Raw genomic sequence first — 25,229 nt, 5'->3', positions numbered from 1 at the left:
GTGATGAGTGTGTGCATATAATGTGTGTCGTGTTAACAAATAAATTAGAAAATGTTCGTGTGTTGAAATGTATTAGAACTTATGTGCGTAAAGTGATGTGCGCCGAAATATGGTAGGTCGACATGTAGTGTGTCCAAATGTCAAGTGTCAAAATGTCGTAGATTCAAGCATAAAACCTTCCACATTTGTCATTTGTAATGTGAAAGCAAAGACCTATTTATAAATCCCATGAAATGCAAAAACACGTTGTGGGAAGGATGAAGTCTAAGAAGCCTAGCACAGCCTCAAGTAAGTGTCTTCCCAAGACAAACGTCAGCTCTTTTTCCTGTCAGGCAAATCCCGAGGGGAGGCGGAATCCCATGACACGTTAACTACCTTGGTTATGTAACCTGTCAGTTTATTAAAGTAATCCAGATGACACAATGAATATTAAACTTGCTTTAATCCAGCATGTGTGATAAGCTTAAGCAGACACTTGGAGATGTCCACGTCTTGAAACACGGATGGAGACGTGATGGCTTTGTTTGACTCTGGAGAGAAGAAATCTTCTATTTGTCGTGTTACATCATACACACAAGTGCTGTTTGTTTTTTCAGAGCTTTTGTACTTTGCGTTCAGCTTCTATGAGCGTCGTTAGGCATGAGAGAAACCGATTTCACCTGAGTAGACATTTCTCAACTCTATGTACAATCGTATTACCACTGAGTGGTATGGTATACACCGGCGAGGTGCTACGTAAAACCATGATGACCAGCAGTTCCAACGCCAACGCATCCAAGTCCTCAACGTTGAATCTATGCAGTTTTAAAAATCCCACAGGTAATAAAAAAAGGAGTTTCAACTTTATAATGGATGTTTATTCATTTATTTCATTGCTATTTAACGCCATACCACAAGAATATTTTTGGTAAAGAAGTTTTATAAGTTTTTAACTTTTGGGAACCGCCGTCACCAGAATAAACGCAATACCTTTGGGCAATTTATTGACCAACTTTCCCTCAGAACAGAAATTAAGGTCATACTACTGGAATACAATCACTAACAAGATACTGCTTATTATCACCAAAGCCCCTGCTACCACTGAGGGCATCGTCCTGCCACAAGAAGACACAATATATGTACAGACATTTCATGACTTCTCGTCGTCACTTGGCTAAAAAATTGTTAAGTACGACATTAAACCCCAATTATACAGACGTACACACCAATGAGAGCAGCAGATTCCAGAAATTTACTGTTCACATGGTCAGGTCTCAGAACTGGTATGTCGTTAAGCTTACTCACCGAGGTACGTCTCGCTCCATGTGGTTAGTGGCATTGCTGATACAATTTTTGCTGGATTATATTAAGTATGATGGGCATATAACTTACATGACTCTGCCTCGCCTTTCCTAAATGTTTTCGTAGCAACAATCACCAGCGTTGATAAGTCAGTTTAACTGGTCTGGCGTGGTTACTTCAATCCTATTAATATGTCAAACATACATAGCCTTTGCTCGTAATGAGAAATTCTGCTAACAGTAGAACAGTTTGTCAGTTACTTGCCAAAGGTCAATGGTTTTGTCCCGGCATGGTCTTCAATCTGGTTACGTTCACCCATAAAATGACTCTTGTCACCTGAGTGGAAATATGCTCCAGTACGGTACAAACACCAGTCTTTCTATAATATACCGCTTTAGATGCAGTAGATGTTAAAATAAATTGTAGTTTTTGAACAATCGAATGGGGAAAATAATGAAAAATGCCCGTTGTACCCCAACGTGCACTGTGTTTTAGGGAAAACACAGCGGTATACCTTCTGCTTATTTAGTTTCATTTTTGTGTCATTGTCGTCATTTGTTCATTCAGTGAGTTTGTTCATGACAAACAAGCGACAAATATTGTGTTCGTGGGTTAGAGTCTACCTGCAAATGGTAATGTTTTACCTATGCATTGTTCCAAAGCACCGCCTTATCTTTCCACGTGGCTGATGCTTCCGACAAGATGATTACAGGCAGTCATTGTGACTGGTTACAGTGAAGTTTACCAAAGGTCAGCTCGACAGATATGTTGGACTTAGCGGATGCCAGGTCTCCTCAGAGAACTTTTACACCGAATGTGATATAATTATTTCATCAGACGTCTCCCCCAATTACATCCTCTGTCGAGACTTTGATGTACAACAGCATCCCTTTGAAGCTTACCGAAGAAAAGAGTTTGTTACCATGGCTTAAAGTAATCCTAAACTCTCCCGCCGTATAAAATCTGAACCCATTTTAAGCTTGACTGGACGTTTCTTTTTGGATGTTAACAGCTTCCAATTCCTTGCATGCGCAGCTTGAGTTCACAGGTTAGAATGGGATTGCTGCTGATGTGACGTCACTGATCCCAATGCGTTCAGAAAAGGCCATTTAGAATCCAAGGTTTCGAAGGCAATTTACTAGGTCAAAAAATTGTAAAAAAATAAATCGAACTAGTTTCTTCGACAGAGTTCAGTGGAATTGAATGTGACATATACTTCATGTTAGTGTTGTCTTTTCGTTTAAGCTGTGAATTCTACATCAACTTGATATAAAAGCACCAAACATAAAAGAACAGGGCCCATACTTATCAAATGTATTAAGACTTAAGTCAAAAATACCAACATTGTTGCAATGAAAATGTTTTGCGCTAGAGAGTTTAAAAATTTGCGCATTGATTCTTGTTTTTCTCAGAGATAACTGCATGCGAATTTGCAGGTTTAGTGACCCACATGCAAAACAAAGATGTGCCCGTGTGCGCAACTGTTTAAGCATGAACAGTTTCACAATGACAGATTACCTCGGTTTACCAGAAGGCTTCACGTAGCAGGATTTGGGAAAAAATCCGAAACTATACCCTCGCTGTTTGAGCATAGCACCAAGCAGACGTTTGTAATATTTATAAAAGGCACCTTGGACGGAAGAGACATTTTTAGTTATATGCTATATTCCTCCTTATGTAAGTCCCTTGTACAGGTCGCATATTGGGTGAGTGAGTGAGGGCTTGGGGTTTAACGTGGTACTTAGCAATTGTTCAGTCATATGATGACGAAGGAGTGCTTAGAGTGCATGTAATATGCCTCCTTGTTGAATGTGATCATGATTTGATTGGTGTTTTTACGCTGTACTCAAAAATATTTCACTTATACGACGGCGGCCAGCATTATGATGAGAGGAAACCGGGCAGAGCCCGGGGTTGTACATCATCCTCAGGTTGCTGGTAGACCTTCACACGTACAGCCGGAGAAAAAGACAGCATGAGCTGGACTTGAACTCACAGCGACCGCTTTTACGCTGCCCTAGCACGGCAATCAACTGAGCCAGGGAGGCCCTCCTGGTTGAACGATGGATTTCCACCGCTCTTTCATCAAGTGCTGCTTCACTGAGACGACTTACCGAAGGCAAGCCTGAGCAACTATACTGATATGGGTCAACCAGTTGTTCTCTTCCTTTCTTAAGGTCTTAGGCATGGCCCGACCCATGACTGACCTTGGATCTGCCGCCTCCCGAAACGGACGCTCTACCAACAGTGCTCTCAAGGCCAGTAGATGGCATGTTGTTAACTTAGAGCATCCAGTGGGAATGTTCTGAAAAAATTAAGTGATATATTTCCGGGCATTCTGAGCGTAATCAGTGCCTAGTTTTTAAGTCAAAACATGAAACTGACCGTTGTAAAACCAAGTCCTACGTTAAGTTGTGAGATGATTTATCGGTGATTGTTTTCCTGCCACTGTAGTAAAGTAATCCGCTGTCATGCGTGCTTCTCTGGAACCACTTAACATCTTTGTAGGTGTTAAGCCAGTGTAAGACTTTCTGGTGAACATTTTTTTTAAGTGAAAAGGCTTATGTATTTTGATGCTGATCGGCTGTGCTCTTCAACTGGTTGATATATTTCTGAAACTAGATTCTGTCTACCCTCGTTAAACGTTTTTCTCATTACTAGTGTTGTACGAAAAGAATATGGCTTTGGTCATAATGAGTTTTTTTCTCATGTCTTGAATCGATAAAAATGGCAGACGTGATAGAAGAATTCGTCAATCAAATGGAGATACTATTTGTTTACCAGGCATGGGACAGGTTCTTCCTCAGTTAATAAATCTTGCTTCTGTCTGGAGCAGCCGCAGATACGTATCATGGCTGTTCATTCTCAATAAATTCCTATCGAGTTACCGCATCCAATTCTCACATGTCGCAGGTCTTCCAATCGCAGTTTTGACTCCATATATTGACAAATGATCACCGGTATCGTTTTGCTTCCAGCTTTTATGTTTGGAAACTACTAATTGAAAGTAACGTATTGCATCTCTATACCCAAAATCTGGTAGCAGGTGTTTAACCAGGCAGGTCAGGTCTGAAATTTACGATAATGGATAGCTGCATAACCTAGACCGAATACTGTGTGAAAGTCTGTCTAGCTCAGCGCGCGCGCAACTTTCCACGCCGTAGCGGCCAGTAATGTAGACCGTAGTCAGTTATTGTCGTTAAACTATGTTAAACTGGGCAGGTGTTTGCTTTTTTCAAAAGATGCACACAGTTCAGATCGATGCAGTCAATAATTCACTTTGCGCCTCGAGCCAAATGTAAGTCTTTGGGTTCCAAAATTCCAGTTGTTCTCTGTTTGTTTTAATAATACATTTTGTCTGTTAGTATTCTGTATACTTTTTTGGTCCAAACTTTCGGTCTGAAGAACTGTATATGAGGAACCGGATCGTGCACAACTTATATTGCACGAGCAATATACGTTAAAAGTCTGCTCACAGAAAAACATTTCAGGTATGGATAGTGGACAACACAGCTTTGGCGCAAATTGCCTTGGGTGTGAAAGATTACCCATTCAGGACCCGCAAAAGGCACACGAGATTATACTAGCCAGAAAATTCGGCTTGAGCAAGATATGCATTTAGTATGACCTAGAGGGCTGAAATATGTGTTAGACAGTGCACTTCTCATTACACTAAAAGAAACACTGTTGGAATATGAACATAACTCAAGCAAACACTGCCTCATAAAAATACAGTTTGTAATTCGAATAGACAACCCACATATATAAATAAGTGTCACTTTCACCGGTTGGTCTGCACAAAGTTCACTTTAACTTTTAAGAATATTAATTCCACCTCAAAACAATGTCCGGCTTGAATGCGTTAAGTTAGTGATCAAAAACAGTCTGGAACTGGATTCCACTCTTACAACAAAAATATACACTTCTCCATGACGAGAAACTTGAAAAAGGCGAGCAAAGCGATCAGATGTTTGGAAAACAAACACGGCAAGATGAGACATTAAGAGAACCTACTGAAAGACTCATTTTGAGCAAATGACATGATGCCAGTGGCAACCCACATACAAATATAATATACATCATCTTTGTACAAAACTCCTACTACTCTAGATCACAACATGGTGGCATCTATTCGCCAGTCCCGGCACTGACAGGTGCTGTCGAATGTAGCCACTGGCAACCGCTTTTGGTCTCGTGTTCGCCTCTTGGGACGTTTCGACTCTGTGTCACAATAATAAATATTGTTAAAGGAACGAGACAAGTACTGGCGACCCAGTTGCGGATCAAGCCCCTGACAATGTCGACGGCAGCAAGACATTTTGTGTCTACAGTGGTAATGTAGGCGTCCGTCCGAGTGGGCATGGCCGCTGCTTGAACCGCTCGATGACTCGCCCGATCCACCTTTTGTAGTCAACTTGATATATGTCTCCTTGGAACTCGGGACGCATTTTCTTGGAACAATCTCCTGTTTTCTATTTTCGTTATTGTTGTTGTAAGTAGCTACCAGTATTGGTTTCTCTGGATACAAGTAACGCACACTGCTGTGAGAATCGGGGTTTTCTGCCTGCCGAATGTTAAACTTGGCTTTCAGTTTATAAAACGACGGAAGGCCCTCCATGTCGATACAACAACGACATAACGTCCGCTTGAAGGCCTGACGGTACTTTCGGGATAGGAGGTTGTAGAGAATGGGATTTACAGTTGAGCTGAAGAAATACAGAATGCCTGAAAAGATAAAGAAGGACTTGTAAATAAAACATGTGAAATCGACTTGAAATCAACACCGCATGTAACATGTGTTGTGAAATACACAACTTGTTGATGCACTAATACGCGCGCTACAGTAAATAATGCAAAGGAAATAAGCACCATTTACATATATATATATATATATATATATATATATATATATATATATATATATATATATTTAGTCCCTAAATAGCTTTTAGAATCTACTGAAAATTAAACTCTAGACATAAACCCGAGGTACACACAGACTGGGCTACAGTGGTGTCGCCAATCATTTCAATAAAGTGTGCTTGATGCTAAGAGTGGCTTCCATAGCTCAGTTGGTTAGCGCGCTAGCGCAGCGTAATGACCCAGAAGTCTCTCACCAATGCGGTCGCTGTGAGTTCAAGTGCAGCTCTGCCAGGTTTCCACTCACCATAATGCTGGCCGCCGTCGTATAAGTGAAATATTCTTGAGTACGGCGTAAAACACCAATCAAATAAATAAATAAATAAATTGATGCTAAGATTGGTTATTAGCAGACAATAATTTGCAGCTTTTAGCGAAAATAAATTCTATAAACTTTGAAATTGCTTTCTATCTAAGGCAGTGAATGATTTTTTTTCTGCACGCTATTTGAACATTATGGAACTGATTATGCAAAATCCAACATCCTAGTATTCGTTATATTAAACAAGAAATCAAAGCTCCAAAGTTACCATACATCTTGCTTGTGATGTCATAATTACACTTATTTGTTTACATTATTGCGTTCAAAATGACCATATCTTATTGCGTTGGACTCAAAACCGGGAATAGAATTCGAACAAAGATGGGATGCGGATATTAATGTCACAGTGCTCAACTCAGCTTCAAGTCTGGTAATCTGGTTTGAGTAATTTTCTTTCGACGTCTTCTGTCGCTTCTGTGGCTAATTTAAAACCCATTCATCCGACTGAATGTTCGGTAATTGGCCCAGCTTGGGTGTAAGGAATTGAGAATTTGACTGCCAGTCTATTGCCACTTACTGGTCGATTCCAACGGGCGACTGCACACATGCGAGTGTGTTTATACGTTGCTTTTATACGGAGAGATGATCTTGTATAGGTGATACTGACATCAATGGCTTTACAATCATGATTAACAGAGCTGGATAATCCTCGTACGAGACCTATCGAGTGGTGTTTATGACATATGGATTGCTATCCATATATGCCTAGGCATAGAATCAATACGAATTTCACCGCTTGTTCCATTGAATTTGGCCATCAGCTGAAGTACGTCGACCTAAGTGCACCGAATCAATGAAAACCCGAAGAAGTGCCCCATTTGATACATTTCTTTCCCCGGCCAACAACCCGTGATCCCATTATGCCACAGCAAGAGAAAGATGGGCTTTTGCCGTTCCTCAACGGTCAAAGAATTCCTATTAAGTAAATACTGCTCTATTTGAAACATCGCTGAGCAATCTATTTTGTGTTTTAAATCAATTTGAACCGGCGTTCTTCGGCGAAAGGCGGGTTGGGAACTCACTCAGAGCAGCCATAAATATACCCTCTTTTAAAAAGAAAATTGAATGTTACTAACCGGCTCCCCTGGCATCTGGTGTATAATCTCCAAATTATTTCTAAAACGACGTAAAAAATCTTGAAAACTGGACAGTTTAAACAGTTCATTGTGCCACAATACCCAAACCGAACACGAACATGCAAGTTTGAGTGATAACTTAAATTTTATTTTAACTCATATATTTACTTGAAATACATGTAATGCATATATACATATGATGTACTGTGATCTGTAAACGTATAAATGTGGCCGAGACACGCAATCTGCATTTACTACGTTCCACATAAGAGCTAAAGATAAACGGCTATCTGCGAAGACAACAAAGGATAGACTTGCAAGATATGAAAGTTACTCAAATTTAACGTATGACACGACCCAAATAAAGTAACTGAGGAGTTTCCATCAGGCAGCTGTGGTGTCCAATATCCGTATGAATATTTTATAAACACTACAATTAACAACACTTCAGTGCCAAAAACAAACCGAAAAGGAACAAGTATAGCATACGATTTTATAAAATGAGTAGGATGAGCAGGCCTCCCAATGATTGATAGTCCTGAAAAATAACATCACTCTGCTATCTTGATGTTATGGGAAAAGTTGTGCATAGCTCAGTTCCTCGAACGGCCTGTAAAATATTTCTGAAAATTAGGGATAGGTGGATACTGGATTTTGCAAGAGAATTGTTTTGAAAACCAACACGGAATGTTGATGTACATCAAGAGCAAAAGCAAGGGAAATGTGATATTTCTGTAAGCGCCTACATGATAGATTCCCATTCCACACAGCCGCGCGTTTGGGTGTGAAACAAGCCGAACCATGCCCATAAAACAATAGGGCGAATTTTACAAGCAGGCGGTTGCAGTCAAAAGCATGCCAAGCCGTGTACGTAAACTGGAACATGCTTACCCGTTCAGTATAAATAAACGTCAGGATAGGTTTAAAATCCGTCTAGGTTTCAGCCAAAGAGCACGATGTATTGGTGGCAGTACATAAGTGCACTGAGCCTTTTACAGATGAAAGCAGTATCGTCAGGTACACATACAGGTAAACGCGCTGTTATTTAGAACACATAGGACCCAGCGCAACAGTCTTCTTGAGCCGAATCGCGTCGTAAAGTTTTGTGCAAATCCAGCTTATGAATGGGTTCAACAAACAGCTTAGCCGCACATATTTATAAGTATTTCACCGTACCAACGATGCAGTAGTAAATAAATCGGTACAGTTCTTCATTCCATTCAGATTCTTGTATCCTGAAGGCTCTCTCCCGAGTATAAAGGAAGAGTTGCCTCTTGAATCCTCGTCTGAGTAACTTTTGATGGGAGCATTGTGTGATCACAGGCAGTTTTGAGACTATACCTGGGCTTAATCACATCATGCTCAGGGACCGTGTTCGATAAACATAGCATTCCTATCTAGCATAATAGCGATCAGGCTTAGCGTTTTACAATAATCACTTCGATTTTTACCCAATTCATTATTTTCGCTGGACTGAATTCGCTGTTCGATATAATCAGCATAATTTGATATCCTCCATGAAAATAGCGACAATCAGTGACGTTCTGCTAAGCGTACGTTTTAGCGTTATTAGCGTTATTTACCGCAGTTGGCGATATAAAATGAGATTAGTGCGTTTGTGCTGTTCATCTTTTCCCTTATATATTACCTTTAAGATAATCGTTCTCTCTTATGCCATGTCTTCATTAAATATGCACTCTGGGTCTTTCCCATTAATCATTACATTGCGTACGATGCGAGACCCTGTGGAGGTCATTTGCCACCTCATCTTACAAAACGAGATTCAGAAGGCTCCTCGCAACAGGGGCGTAAGACATCACGTTGTAAATTTGGTTGATAATTAGTGGATTTATTTTGTTTTGAAAACCCCTGTACATGTTGCTCATGCCAGTAACATGACTGTTCCTTTGCAGATGGGACAGCTTAAGTAGTGGAAATGATGCCAATTTCTCGCAGCGCGCAGCGTATTTTCTCTGTAATCATATGTTTAGTGTTGCGGCTATCTTGTCAGATTCCGTGTATATGGAACTAGCTCTATAAACCTTCTATAATGAACTCCGGGGTACATGATTCTGACGGCGCGAGCAGAGAAAGAACTGGTGCCAAGAATTTACCCTGAAAAACGTATGGTGAGATTGAAATGAACCTGTACAGAATCAACCAGATTCTTAACTGCGGAAAAAATGTAATTGCTATGGGAGTCTCTACTCATCTCTGTGGATCACCTCATGCTGGTACGCAGCACATTGTCCTGTGGCCCCTTAAAGTCGAACCAGACAGCTCATTTCTCCTCGGTGTAAAATCGACGCTCTCTATATCAAACTAACGTAGGCAAGAGTATAAACACAGCCCTCCCATCAAAATCGCTATTTCACCCACTGATCAGATCATTCAGAAATGACGTGTCCATGTCTGGTCAACTTCTGCTACCCAACCTGTCAGACTGTAGTTTATGTCACCTATTCACCTTTTCTAAGGACTCTTCTGGAGTTCTCATGGTTTTTTTTAATCGTAACTTCTCAAAGCGAACAGCTTAATCGCAGCGTAAGAGAAAGGCAGCAATGGAATGAATGGAAGAAAAAATGTAACAGCTTTGTCAGCTAAATAGGTAACCGTGTGTACCTTTGACGTGAAGTGTTTCCGTATTCCAAGCTGTAGCAGAAAACAAGAATGAGCGCGTTACACGGCTGACTGAACGAGATATAAGCTCACAACATTGTCTGAGAGATGCTTGAAGTGCTTGATGGCTGTACATGACGCATCAGGTTTTCCCCAGAGCACTGCGGTAATCACCCGGAAAGATTTCTCGGCGAGTTTCCACCGGGAATTAAACAGTGTAGTTCAGTTAATCCATCAGGGTCACAAAAGACTGGTGCTGATTAAAAGAGATTTGGTACCATATGAGAAATGAAAGGTCAAGTGCACCACGGCTTTAGGAAAGCGAAGGGGATACATTACTGTAACAACAGTATACATATATGCATACGAGGGATGCTTGCATCCTAGATAGGATGGAAAAGAACTGTGCACTCACATGTACGCATTCAATTAAGCTAATTGGTAATGGCATAATTTATTGGTGATGAAATTCCACTAAAATTCATTGCAATGATAGTGCACAAACTGAACAGAAATTCACTAACAAAATAATGATGACTGACAGTGATAAACATGAACTGCACATGAAAGCTCTATCGGCATGTTTTTGATTTACATGACCTAACATGTAGGCAATCCTTCAAATGTCACGGTAAATAATACATATTCTGAAATTCATGCTCGAAGCTATTTAAGTTCTTCTCGAGTTTAGCTGTGGTACATTGTCACAACTTCGCCATTGTAGGTTTTGTCATGCAGGGAACTACATAAGCCACCTATGCTGGTTTCTCGTTCATTTCCATGGGACATGGAGTATGACAATGAATCAAAAAACTCTACCCAAATATAGCTTATTACCACACCTGCAAACATAGATGTCCGTGCTTGGCTTTATGACGTTCTCTCTGTCGCGTGTCACTGGTGTCTCATATTTCTGCTATATATTTATAGATTGCAATAAAATTTTGCCAAAAAAGTGCCATTTCCAATGGAGACTGATATACCGACTCATCATAAATACTCTACTTTTGAATGGATTTGTGGTGGATTGTATGACTATTTGAAGTGTTCCATTTTCAGATGCTTAGCTGACGAGAAGTGTCAGTTTGTACTGGTGTGACAAAACTTACAGCTGACCACTGATAGAATCCTTAACGAACCAAAATGCAATGAGTACTTCACCAACAATGTTATTCAGAAAAACGGGTCAAGTCCGAGTTCAGGCGGAAATCAAATCAGCCACCTTGCCTCAGACATCAAGCCAAGATTAAAGCCTCAAAGGACACAGCAGCGAGTTACTTGACAAATTATGTCCCTACAAGTCATGCTCAACACAGTGGTGTCTCGTCTAAGGAAGCACGTGCCCTAGAGTGGGAAGAGAGACAAAAGCATATGTTTACAAACATGGACACCGTTTTCCACATGGAACTTTATACCCAGGCTGAAGAGATACATATATAATGCTTGGGTTGATAGACACCGCTTCTTAAAGCTATCCGGGCAACCGACTGGAAATAAACGCGGGCTTCATCTTTATTAGCTGGTTAGTATATCAAACATGTATACCAAATACTCTCGGAGCACAAGAGAAGGGGCTAGCCAAATAAATCAAGCTCTGACGTTAACACGAAACCTTGTGGATATAGAAACCCGTCCCAGGGCTCTAGAGGGATCAACCTTCGAGCATTTCTCTATGCGATCCGACAAAGAATTGACCGCTGAGAGCGAGCGCACGAAACCTTGTTTACAGTGTTGAAAACCTGCAGGCGTGCTGTCTACACGGAAAGCACTGTCCTGAATGAAAACTGCTCTATGTAGTTGATTTAGTACTTAACAGATGCGAGCTCCTCCAAAATATACCTTTTGCAGCCATGCTGAAAATGCAGAATGACATACTCTGGTATAACGCTAAAGTCACAGAGGATAAAATTCTGAAAACGGGCGTTTTAAAATTTTGTATCAGAATGCTTAAATCTAACAATATACATCTTAATCACCAAACGTTACATGTTTTTATTCAGAGGTGTATTTTTCAAAAGTGTGGTGTGTTTATTGACGGACAATAAGTGCATACATAACAAAATATTAATGCTTTGCCTTTTTCACTGTCAGTATTGTAAACCAATACCAGAATTTTGTTTAAAATTTACCATTTATCTATCATTCGCAAATACAGCTTGAAAAATTCGTTGGAATACATTGGCTCGTTACCCTTGTGCCCATTACCCATGACAATATCTACAATGACTGAGGGGTAGACGGCTGAATAAAATCGCACAACGTCAGCGATGTGGTCCCATGTCAATAGCAATACCATTTCGTTGATCTTCTGGTGGTGGACTACGGGTGAAAACTCAACCGATGTGGATGGCGTTTAACGGTGATGGTCCACTTGAAACCTGAGCTGTCATTTATTCGGAAGACAAAGTGGTGTGTGGTAAACACAGTCTTGGACTCTTGTGGCCGATTATTCTATTACCGAACACTTACTGATGATGAATGTATATTATAACGTCGCCGAACAGAACATTTGGGGACTGCTACTGTTAGCCAGAAAGTGTGTGAGTTTAAGCCATCATGCGAGAACCTCTAGTGTCCAGCTACAGAGCTGCACGCATATCTTTAGGGACTTTCGAACAACCGTTACGCCAACCAGGTGTAACTTGTGGCGTATCGTCTGTTTTGTTATAGATGCATCTAAATCCATGTTTTGGACAAGGGATTCGTAAATACCCACATGACTATAAAACCACAATGTAAGGTTGAGTCTGTAATCAAGTGACGCACATTAATCATTCATCATATCCTTAAGAGCAAGGCGTATTGTTTGTATACATGTAGGAACGTTCGTACGTCTGCCTTGTTTAACCTGCGAGACGGCGGGAGGCAAATATCAAGAACTTAACTTGGGCTGGGGGGCGGGGGGAAACCTGCTTAAGAACGACAGCTGTGCAAAGCTACCACAGTTTCCACCCACGGAGGAAGTGTCTGGGATCATATTCCTGCATTAGACTTGGCAGCGTGTCCACCGATCTCTCCTCAACTGCTCTTAGCTAAATCAGCCGCCATAACCACCATCCTCAGATTCAACCTGGGCATTAGGCATGAGCAATCCCTTCAAAACCGTATCAAATTCTCATAGGTACAATCCTAAGGATTACTATCGTTTATGTAATACAGACAAGTCTTCATCTGGCATTCCACTCAAGCGTGGTCGGAGATTCACATTTAATCATCGCAGATTACGGTGTGCTTCATTTCTCCCCGGAGTTAGCACAACTCTCTGACTGGGAGTCAATCACCAAGGGGCCAACCAGTCTCCGACTCGGTCAATCCAATAACTGCCCGAAGTACAGATCCGAGGAGCACGTCCAGGCCATCACCTTCCTAAGATCCTTTTATGCGGATTAAACTGATAACCTGCACAAACTCCATTTGCCCAAGTATATAAAAATGCATTACAACCAGAGAAATAGTTAGATGCACTAGGCAGGATTTTTATTTTGCTGGATTTGGTACATTTTCAAGTTAAATAGAAATACTCCGTTTAACAACGGAATGTTCTTTATCTTGATCTGAAACACCATAGACATAATTCCCTCGTATAAAAAGGAAGTATGACAACACAAAATAGAAAACATGCAACTTTACGCCAAAGTCGGGTTAACCCTACAACTGTTTAAAATACTATTTTGAGTGCGTGTGCTTGGGGTAGGAGAGTATAATATACTAGTTTCATCACTGCGTACGACGAAGAGTCTTCTTATCGCAAATGTCAAAGTTATGCCACCTGGTGTATATGTCTATGAAATTATTGTTTGTTACTTTGTTTGTTACACTCATTTGTGCTTTAAAATGTGATATCATGCCTGGTTTTCTCGGACAAACGCAGATACTGAGGGGGTGGGGAGGGGGTGGAGGGGGTTAGGGAGATGCAAAGAACGGCGTAGAGACGAAGAGGACAATAGGTGTTCCTTCCTGACATTGCAATCTGGGCATTTGTTTGACCGCTCAGATTGCATTGTCGTAGGTGGCTCACCGGCTCTAATGAATGCAAGCTGCTCCTGACTACAAAATACTCCAGATAACGAGGATGACACACACGCCACTACGAGTTTGATTGCATTTCTCAGGTTATTCCTGCTGGGATCAGGTGTCATAAGGTCTCTTTTGCCTAGCGCACTGAACAGCACAGTGGAGAGACCATGCACATACAGTATAGCGATTATGTTGGATTGAGTATAGAGCCTATGACTACCAGTGTAATAGAGCTTATGACTACTAGAGCATAAAACATATACTGGAGTACGGAGAGTGTAGAGGCTATAGCTGCTGAAGCCTACAGAGCCTATGTAGAGTGTAAATCAAAGTATGAAGTCCAGCATTCGTACACCACTTGTAAACCATGCAAGGCGTTCCAAGTCGATAATCACATGTGCTATTTCGAAAGTAACTTAAACCCCCGTCACCACAGGAATACATGAAAAATATTTTATAAATAATAAATAAAGCTGGTAACATGTAAGAGAGAAGCAAACAGAAGTTTTCAGTGATGCAGGGAAGCATATGACTACCACATGATAAAGGAATGTGAGTACTTGGGCATATAGCTAATTAAAACTACACTCAAATTACCAACGCCTTCATGACTAAAAGGCGTTTTAGGAAACACACAAAATACCATCCCCGTGGAACCAACAGTTTACTCTCTCCTGTTGATAAACTACACCTTTATTTCCTTGAGGAAATAATATATACTGAAGTCTTGGCTAATAGGTAAGGTAATCATTGCCTAGCCGTCTTGCCTTATGCAGTGACGAGGAGAAGTATGGCTATTTACTGTGCCATGGCTGGCAACATGCCTTAACAAACTATACAGGTGGTAAACTGTTTACGCTGTTTCCTCTATGTTCGCCATTTGTTGGTTTAAGCATGCAGATATTTCAGTCCGAGCTGTAACGACGTGGAAAACCCACAGAATACATACGTTCGTCTTTTCTTGATCATGCATGTCTAAAAGTAGAACTTGTTTGACAACATTCCATTATTTTTTAGAAATAAATTTTTCCACAAGAAACGCGGCGAAGTGAATTTATTGCCCGATCAAAGGCTTTCCTGCACGTATACTGTAACTCTTTTAAAAGGCATGATCAGTTTCACGAATGTTCTATCTGGTAGAATAAAAACTTCATTACGAATACCATGCCATTAATGATACAAATGACAATTAGAATACACTTTCTAATACAGTCGATGAGCCACCACCACATATGATGGATTTAGCTCAGGCATTATTTTGGGCGAGCGCTGCAACTCTACAGAAATGTATTTAAAACATTCCCCCGGGGTTACATGTTAATGGATATTACATTGCATTTCGTCAATTTACATGTTGTGCGTTGCAAGAATCACACAATGAAGTTTGAAATATTTCACAGTATGTACTGGAATACATGCTTTGGCATGGCCATTGGCCATAGCAATGTCTGCTTACGTGCTTCTTTTTCCAGAAAGGGAGGGTGCATCTTCTTATTTTGCGCGGGAAAGGTGGGTGTGGCACTATTAAAGCAATCAACTTAACGAGGTACAATACCAGGGCCACAACAATAAAAAAATGCAGTGATACTTGTGTCTATCAGGACAAAATTTGAGACATGTTTCCAAGTTAGTATCTCAGAGCTCCTCTAGACCGATATGTATCGAATTACTGTGATTCACGATTTGGGATTGTGGCCCGTTATCAACGAACTATGTGAATCTTCCACGCCCATTCGAATGAGAAATAGGTCATTTCACTTGTGAATGATGAAAACCTTACAAACGAGAAGATAGTGTTGTGAACACAGGTAAAGTCGTTCTCAGAAACCTGATTCAATCGACCCTGTTGACTCTTGAAGCCTTTCATTCTTAAACCATTGTGGTCGGCTTAGCATCGTAGCAATCACATCGCAAAAGAAATAGATGGATTTCTTCTGAATTCTGGCGCCGGTAACAGCGACTATCTGAAAAGATCGATCTACTGTTATGAATTTCACACTGTTGTAGTTTCTCTTGTAGCTTTTTATGTATAATTCAGTACAGAACCCGTTGTAAGATGAATAAAATCGCATTTCACATTTAAGCGCTCCGACGGGAGATCCATAAAGAAAACAACGTGACTTCTGACAGAGTATTCGGGAATTTAGTAATTGTATTTTAGCAATTCCAGTGCTGTTTGATTGTTATAGAGGCTCAAATCGCGGAAGCTGATCAGTCATCTCACAGGAACAATACAGTCCGAAGAAAGATCTGTCAAACTCGCACATTGCCTGAAACGAGCTCGAGAGTCAGGCGTCGTCGAGCCAATTCATGAACTGTAGTATTAATGCACATTTTAACCCAACTGATGGCTGACACATCAATACTCCACGACCTATAGCAGGGTAATTGTTCAGATTTTTTTCTTCCTTTTTTTAAAAATTTAATAAGGCTATTTTAGTTTCACGTCTTTTTCTTATTATACTTGTCATCTTCAACGTTTAGTGTTAGTGATGGATCATGCGAGGAATGCATGAAACTGCAAAAGTTTTTAACATGAATCTACCAGAGGATATTGAATAACAGAGGTCAGTATCCTGTATTCCGATATATTATTAACTTTCCGCTGACACCATGAGTACATTCCATACCACATGACTCGATGCACCTGTAGGCATTCATCGAATCCACACGTCAGTGCGAGTAGAGATATACACAACACCGTTTTTCAAGTGACAGCTTATATGACAGGTCATATAACAACAACTGCAATCCCCTCTTTTTCACAATGGAGTGCGTAATTCTAAATATTGATATAGTTTCGTAAAATATCGCAAAATGTTACAATGCTGGTAAATACCTGAGCCTATATATTGTTGATATTGCCGTTGAGGGTCATCTACCGCTTCACTTTATGCAATAATAGGACCCTGGGCCCAGACACACTAAGCGGCGTACGACAATTTTTATCGTACATTTATCGTACCATTGTCCTATATGTGCGATTATCGTACATGAGCGACATGTATGTGAAACTGGGACCTGGTCTGTCGTAAACATGAACGTACAAATTATTAGTGATCTCTCTGCTTTCCAAATATAGGGAGTGTGCTGTTTAATGAATTGTATTATAACAGATAAAGCTTGAACCACACTGACGCAAACATAGGAAGTGGTCCAGAAACCCCTTAATTCGGATGGCAAGACTTGTTTACTATTTGTGAGTGATTTATGGCCACTTTGTTCTAAGGGAACGCTTCGATAATATTGAATACTTTGTTGAGCGATGAGGGCACAGAAAGAGGGCGAACGCGCTCTGTTAGTACTGACATCTGCACATGTAAACACAGGTAATGTTGAGAACCAGCTTAAAGTAAAGCAAGGTTCCAACGTTGCAAACACCGCTTGACGTACCTGATACATAAAACAGATGGCTTTGCACCACTATTAGTTCTTCGTTCCAGTCGTCTCGTTTAATGTAGAGCGTCATTAGTCGCTGGGCGTGGAATGGTGCCCAGCAAATAAAGAACGCTACTACAACAGCAACTGGGAAAAAAGAAATAGATGAATAAAGCATATGTCCAATTGCATTTTCAATTCAAACATTTGACAGCGTTTACTTCAGTAAAAAAATGAATCTGTAAAAGTAATGAACGCACACTTATTTTCAGATATTTGTTTTAGCGCAATCTCTACTGATGACTGCTTCATTTCTTTGATTTTTTCCTTTTCTCTCTTCTGCTGTATAGCATTATCTCAGTTTTGCCGCACAGAAAGAAAAAATAAAAAAGTGAGAAGGAAGTTTCAATTTGTCGCAATGAAAAGGAATCACTCTAACAAGGGAAGAAACAAATTATACAAACAACACATAAACACACCTAACATTCGCAGAACAGCCCTTCGAGCTCTGAAGGCAGCGGTGATGGCGGTCCTATCAGCTGTATTAGTGCACACTTCCGACTTGTGTATCTTCCTGCCAATTTGTATGTACAGCACCGTAATTAACGTCATTGGCCCAACGAAGAAGGCAAAAGTAGACACTTGAAACACAAACTTCATTTCCTCGATCCAGACTTGTGGAATGTTACACAGTAAGGATTCCTTCAGCTCTTCTCCAGAATGATCAGTGACGTAATAAAACACTCTGGTACATATGGCGTACGGCAAAGCACATAGGCAAGCCAAAATCCAGGTAATGATAATTGCCTTCACAGCACGGGACAGACCGGACAATGTCTGAGACCGTATTGGGTGACATATAGCCACGTACCTTTCCACCGTAAACGCTGTCAGCGTTAACACCGAAGAGTAGTACGTCATTTCCGACAGAAAGGATTTCACAATGCAAAAAGGCTCACCAAACCTCCAGGGATATGCTTCCCAAATAGCGTATAACTCCGGCGGAAGAGCTGTTAATACAGAAAAAGAATAACAGTTAATGTGTCTTGGCGAGTATAAATGGTATAACAAGAAGTCATGCAGACGTTGTATAATAGTAACCAAGACAGATTGAAAAAAAAAAAACAGGTTGCATTAATCGGTACATCATAAAGAAAACAATAATGCCAAAACCTGATGCACATAACGGAATTTGCGACAGATTATGGGGTGTTAATTATAGTGTAGTAAAAGGTTGGCGTTATTCTTCCAGAGCATACATTTAGGCTGTGCCACTTTCATGCAACAATCTTTTGCTGCAAACCTATTAAAGATACATTTTTCTTTTTAAACTTGAGTACTTTTCAGCCGTTGTCAAAAGTATTTCGCTAGTATGACAATAGCCACGTTTGTGAGCGGAACAAGCTGGAGAGAAAGCACAGCACGCTGTCAGGAATATGACAATCCTCTTTACGAGATCCAAAACTTGCCAGTCAGCGTTAAATTAACGCTGAGCCAAACATAGGAGTTCCCTTATTCAAAGTGTCATGGCCTGACAGAATCATTCAGACCTTAATGTTTCAAGAAAACTGTATTCATTTATTTATTTATTTATTTGTTTGGTGTTTTACACCGTACTCCAGAATATTTCACTTATACGACTGCGGCCAGCCATATGGTGGGTGGAAACCGGGCAGCGCCCGGAGGAAACCCACGACCATCCGCAGATTGCTCCCACGTACGGCCGGAGAGGAAGCCAGCATAAGTTAAACAGTTAGTTAAACATCGTCCTCAACATCCGTAGCAAGAAGCCAGCCATGTCAAAAAGTACCATATTGGAGGATTTTAGTCACGTGTACTGTCATGTGTGTTTTTGTAAATAACGCAAAATTTTGCTGATTTTGTTGACTTTCTGTGCCACTACATCATAGTGCTAGCAATATATGTTGACAGGAGCTTTTCTCGAGAGAATGGGAAATGTCAACGTCGAGGAAACCACAATCGACACATATTAGCAGATAACCTATTACACATGTGTTTGACTGTACTCCATTCCATGTTTTATAAGTTGCACGTTGTAGACCCGTTCTATGTCATCCTAGAATAAGTGTGTACGTGGTCAAAACTACGTCATCTGTTAATGGAATCTATCATATTAAAGACATGGACAAATACTGATGTTACATGCTGTCCGCAAACGGATATATCGCATCAAGGCGTACAATTAAAAAGTGAAATGGAGTATAATGCAGATCTTGAGATTTTACACATCACGTTCACCACAGACGTCGTTTAAAAGTCATAACTAATCATAAATAACACCCGTAACGCATGGTTGACAAGAAATACATTGTTCATTAAACAAATATTTGCTTTCATCTTCACAATAACAAAATTAAATTCCTGCAGACTTAACGACAGATCTGTACACCTTCCCAAGACAAGCTGCAATAAATAAGTGCGGGTATTTAAGACATTTTGTTTTCAAAAGAGGACATCATAAAATTCATGGTTTACATACACAACAAATGTTAAAGAAAAGACATCATGAAATTCTGGCCTTTATAAATTGAAGAAAAAACCTTTTTCAGTGATCAGTATCTATTTGAGGAAATTTTACTTTAAAACACATTACCCCGAACCTTAAATCCTGTGAAAGCAGTTCGAAAAAAATCTTGTTCTTTTGCAATGCATTTTTTCAAGATTGTGTTTGGCTTAGTGAACTTTTCTTTTTCATACGGTTATATGCTGGGTTCTCGTCTTTCTTCTCATGTCACACATATACGCTAAATGAACTGCTGATTAACAATGTGTCAAGGGTTTTCAATAAACATAGCCTTGATGTGCTAGCTTGGAAGAGACATAAGTGATCAATTTAAAATAAAGGCAAATACGCTGAAAGCCATTGCTGTCACGATTGTCATAAGAGGCTACTTAATCTGGAGAGAGACAGCTGTCAGTTAGAACGTCTTCTGTTAAACACGACGTCGCCGGATATCTCTGCTATTACGACTAAAGGGTGCATAACTGCGATTTAAGTGGAGTTTTCCCTCAGCACGTATAGTAGTCAAGTGATTAAGCCTATTTCAGCGTGGGTGGACGGACGAAGATTGTTTCCTCTGATGCGCACAGCATTTTGCTCAAGCCCTCGTATATGTTTGTTATTGTTTTCTATATGATGCGATCAGTGGTAGACAAACTTTAAATCTCAACGATATTTACTTCATGATGGTACAGAATGCAGAGGAGCTGTCTGATTTTTAATAAAGGAATACAAAATGAAAATAAACTGAAAATTGAACTCCTCTGCGATAGGAAAGTAGAATTGGTTAAAAACAAATGAATATTTAGACTCATCTTCGAGAGAGAACTAGAATTGTGTTTTTAATTTTTCTTTTGCATTGCAAATTTACTTGAGCGTTTGACATGCCGCTGATATTACAGAGCTGTAGGCCTTGCACAGTTAGAGGAAAAGAGCATCATTTAAAGGAAAAGACCACTAAAATCGAAGTAGGCATCACTGAATAGACCGCTTACAGCTATGCATAAATATAGTTTCATTTATTTTTTTATATTTTAAGGAAAAGATTTCAGGACGTTCAAACATTTATATTCTGAGGTGGGTTTTATGGACCATTCTTTCAAATTTTAGGAACTTTGATGTCACAGGAAGTTATCCAATTCTATTTACGATGCTGAATTGTGAAATAACTCTTCATATCCAAGAGTAAAACATTACTGAAATAGTATTTTCAAAAATTCCTTCCTTCTCGTCAACATCAGGAAAAAAAAGTATGTGACGGCAGAATTCTTGGATACTGTCTGTATGACTCATAGAGCCCACTATAGTACTAAAATATTTAAAGGCCTTTCAACACTTAAAAAAATTTGAAAAAAAAATAAATAACAGTATTATTATGCACAGCTTTCAGTTGTCTATATGATGAATCTTACTTCGTATTGTCAGAGAAACTGCTACGTGCAAATCATTTCAAAGGGGTGTACCCATTTAGCTTCTGTTCGCTGCTGGTATATAAAGTGGCTAGAGGCTACGCCATGAGCCGTCTTTGATGAGATTTTCACCAGGTCACCACCACACTAATGTGCTTCCCGGCCTCTTAAACTGCCCACCTGACAATGGTGGTTTCGTCAATGACCACTGCGCCACGCATTGGGGAAAAAGTGTAAATAAATCAGAGCACACAGCGTATAGGTATAGGGAGACGTCGTCAGCGTTGCTCGAATCATTCTTCTTCTCTTGTTTTTTTTTTTTCAATTTTATGCAGGAGATGTCTTTTGTAATTTGCGATTTTCTTTAATGGGCTGTAAAAATTGCGTTTATGGTCGCATCATCTTCTTGCCTGGATCAATGAAAGACCATGTCGTAATTTCGCCTTCCCTGCAGCTCGCACTTCACATTAAAGTCTTTTACTCTCACGGACGTCTGGCAGCTGGTAAAGTGTTAAACACCCTTAAGAAATCGCGTCTCTCTCACAATCCCATTCACCCTAAGTAGCGCAAAAGGGCCATTGAAAGAAGTAAATCTTGCCCTTACTGGAAAGAGGGGCAATGCGAAGTTAATTGATGTTACTTTTAAAGCCACTGTGACCACCATCCAATTTACTTGGACTAGATCCTCGTAGATGTACGAGACGTTTATATGAAACAGATGGTCATCTACAGATGGACGTATAGTCTCATAATTGCTTCCGAGTGGACAGACACGGAACAAGGACTAGCAACATGGCAAAAAAAATTCCATGTGAAGTCTTACAAGGTGGTCCTGTCGTCAAAGCGATGTTGAAAATAGAGCAAAGAGAAAGAAGCAAAACGAAATTTTCAAAACCCTAGCGAAACATCTGTTCCCCGTCTTACTGACCAGATCTGTACATACGTGGTATCTAAGTATGAAAAAAAAACAAAAACATCTTGCCCATTTGCTTGCTTAGTTCCCCAAGTGCCCGATGCAGGTGCTGTTTTGTGTGGCGCTGTCGACCCATTAAATTTGTGCGCGCCTTCTTTGTTTGGCGCTCTGGGATAGGTCTGTTTCCGTTCACACAAGGCTGTAGTGTTGCTATTATCCTTCATTTGGTCAGTTCTAAAGAAGACGTGTTAGTATTTAGGAAGAGGTATGATGGAGAAACGGTGATCAATTTACCCTCTGTACCAGTTTACCTTCCTCGAAGCAATACAATTGAACACGCTCCTAGAGCTTCTAAACCCATCAGGTGCTACCGTTGGGGATTATTTCCATACAATAAATAATGGTAGCGCGCAGCCAGCAGACAATTCACTGGAGGTGTGGTATAATTACTCTTCAGCAGTCTATGGCATCTGTAAATGGTTCCACCACAATCCAACCGCCTATCCAAACCTTAAACCGCAAATCCGTTAAAACGCCAAAGGTAAATCGGAGTATTTATCGACACATTCAAACGGCATTAATGTCTTTATCCAACACAACCATTATATGCAGGGCATCTATTTCGCACCATGCAACTATTTCTTGCTTTTTCATATTAAGGATACAGAATAGTTTTTATGAATTTTAGTCAATGTCACAAAGAAAAGATCAATGTGTACCTACCTATGAAAAGAGTGAGAACATCTGAAATGGCCAGGTTAAATAAATAGTAGTTTGTTGAGGTATGCATATAGCTATTCCGCAGAATAACCACACAAGTGCTTACATTTCCAATCACTCCTGTTAAGAATATCAGGGAGTAAACACAAGTAAGAATTATCACAGATCCAATGTCTTTTCGCTTGGCGCCCATACTACTGAGCAATAATTCCTGGACATCCATGGGGGCCATCGTTGTAGAGTTTTCCGTAAACATACTCTCCGCTCTACTAGCCCCGGCTTGCCAGTGCCACAACACCGCTGTCCCATTTCCTACAGCAGAAGTTATATTCCTCGGACTCAGGTATCGTAGTTCTTCCTCAGCCTTCATAGGGAGCTCCTCTGGAAGGCTCAGTTCGGTTTCTCCGAGACCAGTCTACTCCGACTACAATCGACGAACTTTAAGAGAGCCGACAGGAACAGGATCTATCTATCCATGCGGGTAACTGACTGGCTCAGAGCAGTCTATCGGTGCGAAGCACAACGGTGCGTTTACGGAGCTGTGCATGCGCGCTGAGCAGAAGTCCTGTACGAGTATATCGCTAGTCTCGGCAGCGCCAGTGCTAACCTAGACCGGCAGATGCGACGAGTTACTCTTATCTCCAATCATCTAATAAATGAAATACATGATAATTATTTGATAGCATGAAGTGGGTAAGCAAGCACACAGGGAGGGGCATCATAGCACGTGATGGGTACGAAAGGGGGAAGCTAGGTGTTAAGTTACAAAACCGATTTTAACAGGCAGCGCACCTTGAAAGCATTGGGATTTTTCATGTTAGCTTCATTGTAGAGGCACTCTGTTTGTACTACTTATGTGAAGCCATAGGCGTTTAGCACTAATACCCTCTTTCAGCACATCCTGGAATCTGTCTTCAATGCGGCAAGTAGGCATATATCAATAATGCATGATTAGATGCACACTTCAAAGGATAACAGTGTTTTATCTTATATCACGCTTGCTTTATAATTTAGTGTACGTTTGAAGTTAGTCTACAGCGTTATATGCTAATCTGGCGTAAATGGCTCTGTGGCGTGTTATGTGCTAAACTGGCGTCAATGTCTTTGTGGCGCGTTATGTGCTAATCTGGAGTAAATGGCTCCGTGGTGCGTTATATGCTAAACTGGCGTAAATGGCTCTGTCGCGTGTTATGTGCTAATCAGGCGTCAATGCCTTTGTGGCGCGTTATGTGCTAATCTGGAGTAAATGGCTCTGTGGCGCGTTATGTGCTAATCTGGCGTCAATGTCTCTGTGGCGTGTTATATGCTAATCTGGCGTAAATGGCTCTGTGTTGCGTTATATGCTAATCTGGCATAAATACTCATATGCATGCTAGTGTGTATCAATTAGATTTTTCAACCGACCGTTTTCACAGCAGCTGTCTTCATTTTCATTGCACTCTCTATCTGAAATACCGTGTCCGTTTTGAACAGTGAATTCCACAAGCGGATACATGGGTTCCATTAGCATCGGAATTATAATTCTTTGTGATATCGGTATATGCGTGTCACCAAGCCTTCGAAATGACAGTAAAGTATCTCGTAATTTACACCCAACATGGTAATTAAGACGGAAATGTTGGAAAGAATTATATGTAAATTTTCATAATTTGCGGCATCTGTACGTGTGCAAGTCGAACATTTAAAAGGACAGTAAACTGTCTCTTAACACCACAACCTTAAAATTGAGATGTGATTTGTTATAAGTATTATAGGTTAGGTAGTGAGTTTTATTAACCCTACCCTCATTTCTATCCACAGCATGAAAATACCAGGCCGTAATAGACCCTGCCAACGATTAGTAATGGTCAGACGATTGTCGTGGACAGTCAACATGGTGTCTGTTATAGGCGATTTGCCGTCATCCCTGAGGTGGTGTGGTGATATAATTAATCAGGGCTTCCTGCCAAAGCATACGGAAACGCGTGGTTAACCCATATGGCGGTTTTCGTGTCTAGAGAATGTGAGAAACGGTGCTGAGTTCAAGGAGCTTTGCAGCACGCCGCTGTGACGG

General features: G+C 40.5%; 1 protein-coding gene across 2 annotated transcripts; it reads right to left on the bottom strand.

Moving 5' to 3' along the window:
• Nucleotides 1-5,042: 5,042 nt before the first annotated feature.
• On the bottom strand, nt 5,043-23,525 carry LOC135461368 (pyrokinin-1 receptor-like). 2 transcript variants are annotated; one of them, XM_064738414.1, is made up of 4 exons: nt 23,180-23,525; nt 18,093-18,623; nt 17,629-17,760; nt 5,043-6,006 (listed from the first exon to the last, which is right to left on the bottom strand). In XM_064738414.1, the coding sequence occupies exons 1-4, from the start codon at nt 23,430-23,432 to the stop codon at nt 5,393-5,395; spliced, it is 1,530 nt and encodes a 509-aa protein (XP_064594484.1). In that variant the 5' UTR covers nt 23,433-23,525; the 3' UTR covers nt 5,043-5,392. The 2 variants fall into 2 exon arrangements, with proteins under 2 accessions (XP_064594484.1, XP_064594485.1); XM_064738415.1 differs by having other exon boundaries at nt 23,283-23,525.
• Between the last annotated feature and the right edge of the window lie 1,704 nt (nt 23,526-25,229).

Source organism: Liolophura sinensis, chromosome 1, assembly GCF_032854445.1.
Source record: "Liolophura sinensis isolate JHLJ2023 chromosome 1, CUHK_Ljap_v2, whole genome shotgun sequence".
Classification (NCBI taxonomy): Eukaryota; Metazoa; Mollusca; class Polyplacophora; order Chitonida; family Chitonidae; genus Liolophura; species Liolophura sinensis.
The sequence above is the reverse complement of the archived record's forward strand: the minus strand, read 5'-3'. Positions and strand labels throughout refer to the sequence as shown.

Coding starts and splice junctions, on each gene's coding strand:
- LOC135461368 (XM_064738414.1), bottom strand. CDS start 23,432: ATGTTTACGGAAAACTCTACAACGATGGCCCCCATGGATGTCCAGGAA. Junction 17,761..18,092: donor GGCTGTTCTGCGAATGTTAG/GTGTGTTTATGT, acceptor CTTTTTTCCCAG/TTGCTGTTGTAGTAGCGTTC. Junction 6,007..17,628: donor CCATCTGTTTTATGTATCAG/GTACGTCAAGCG, acceptor TTATCTTTTCAG/GCATTCTGTATTTCTTCAGC.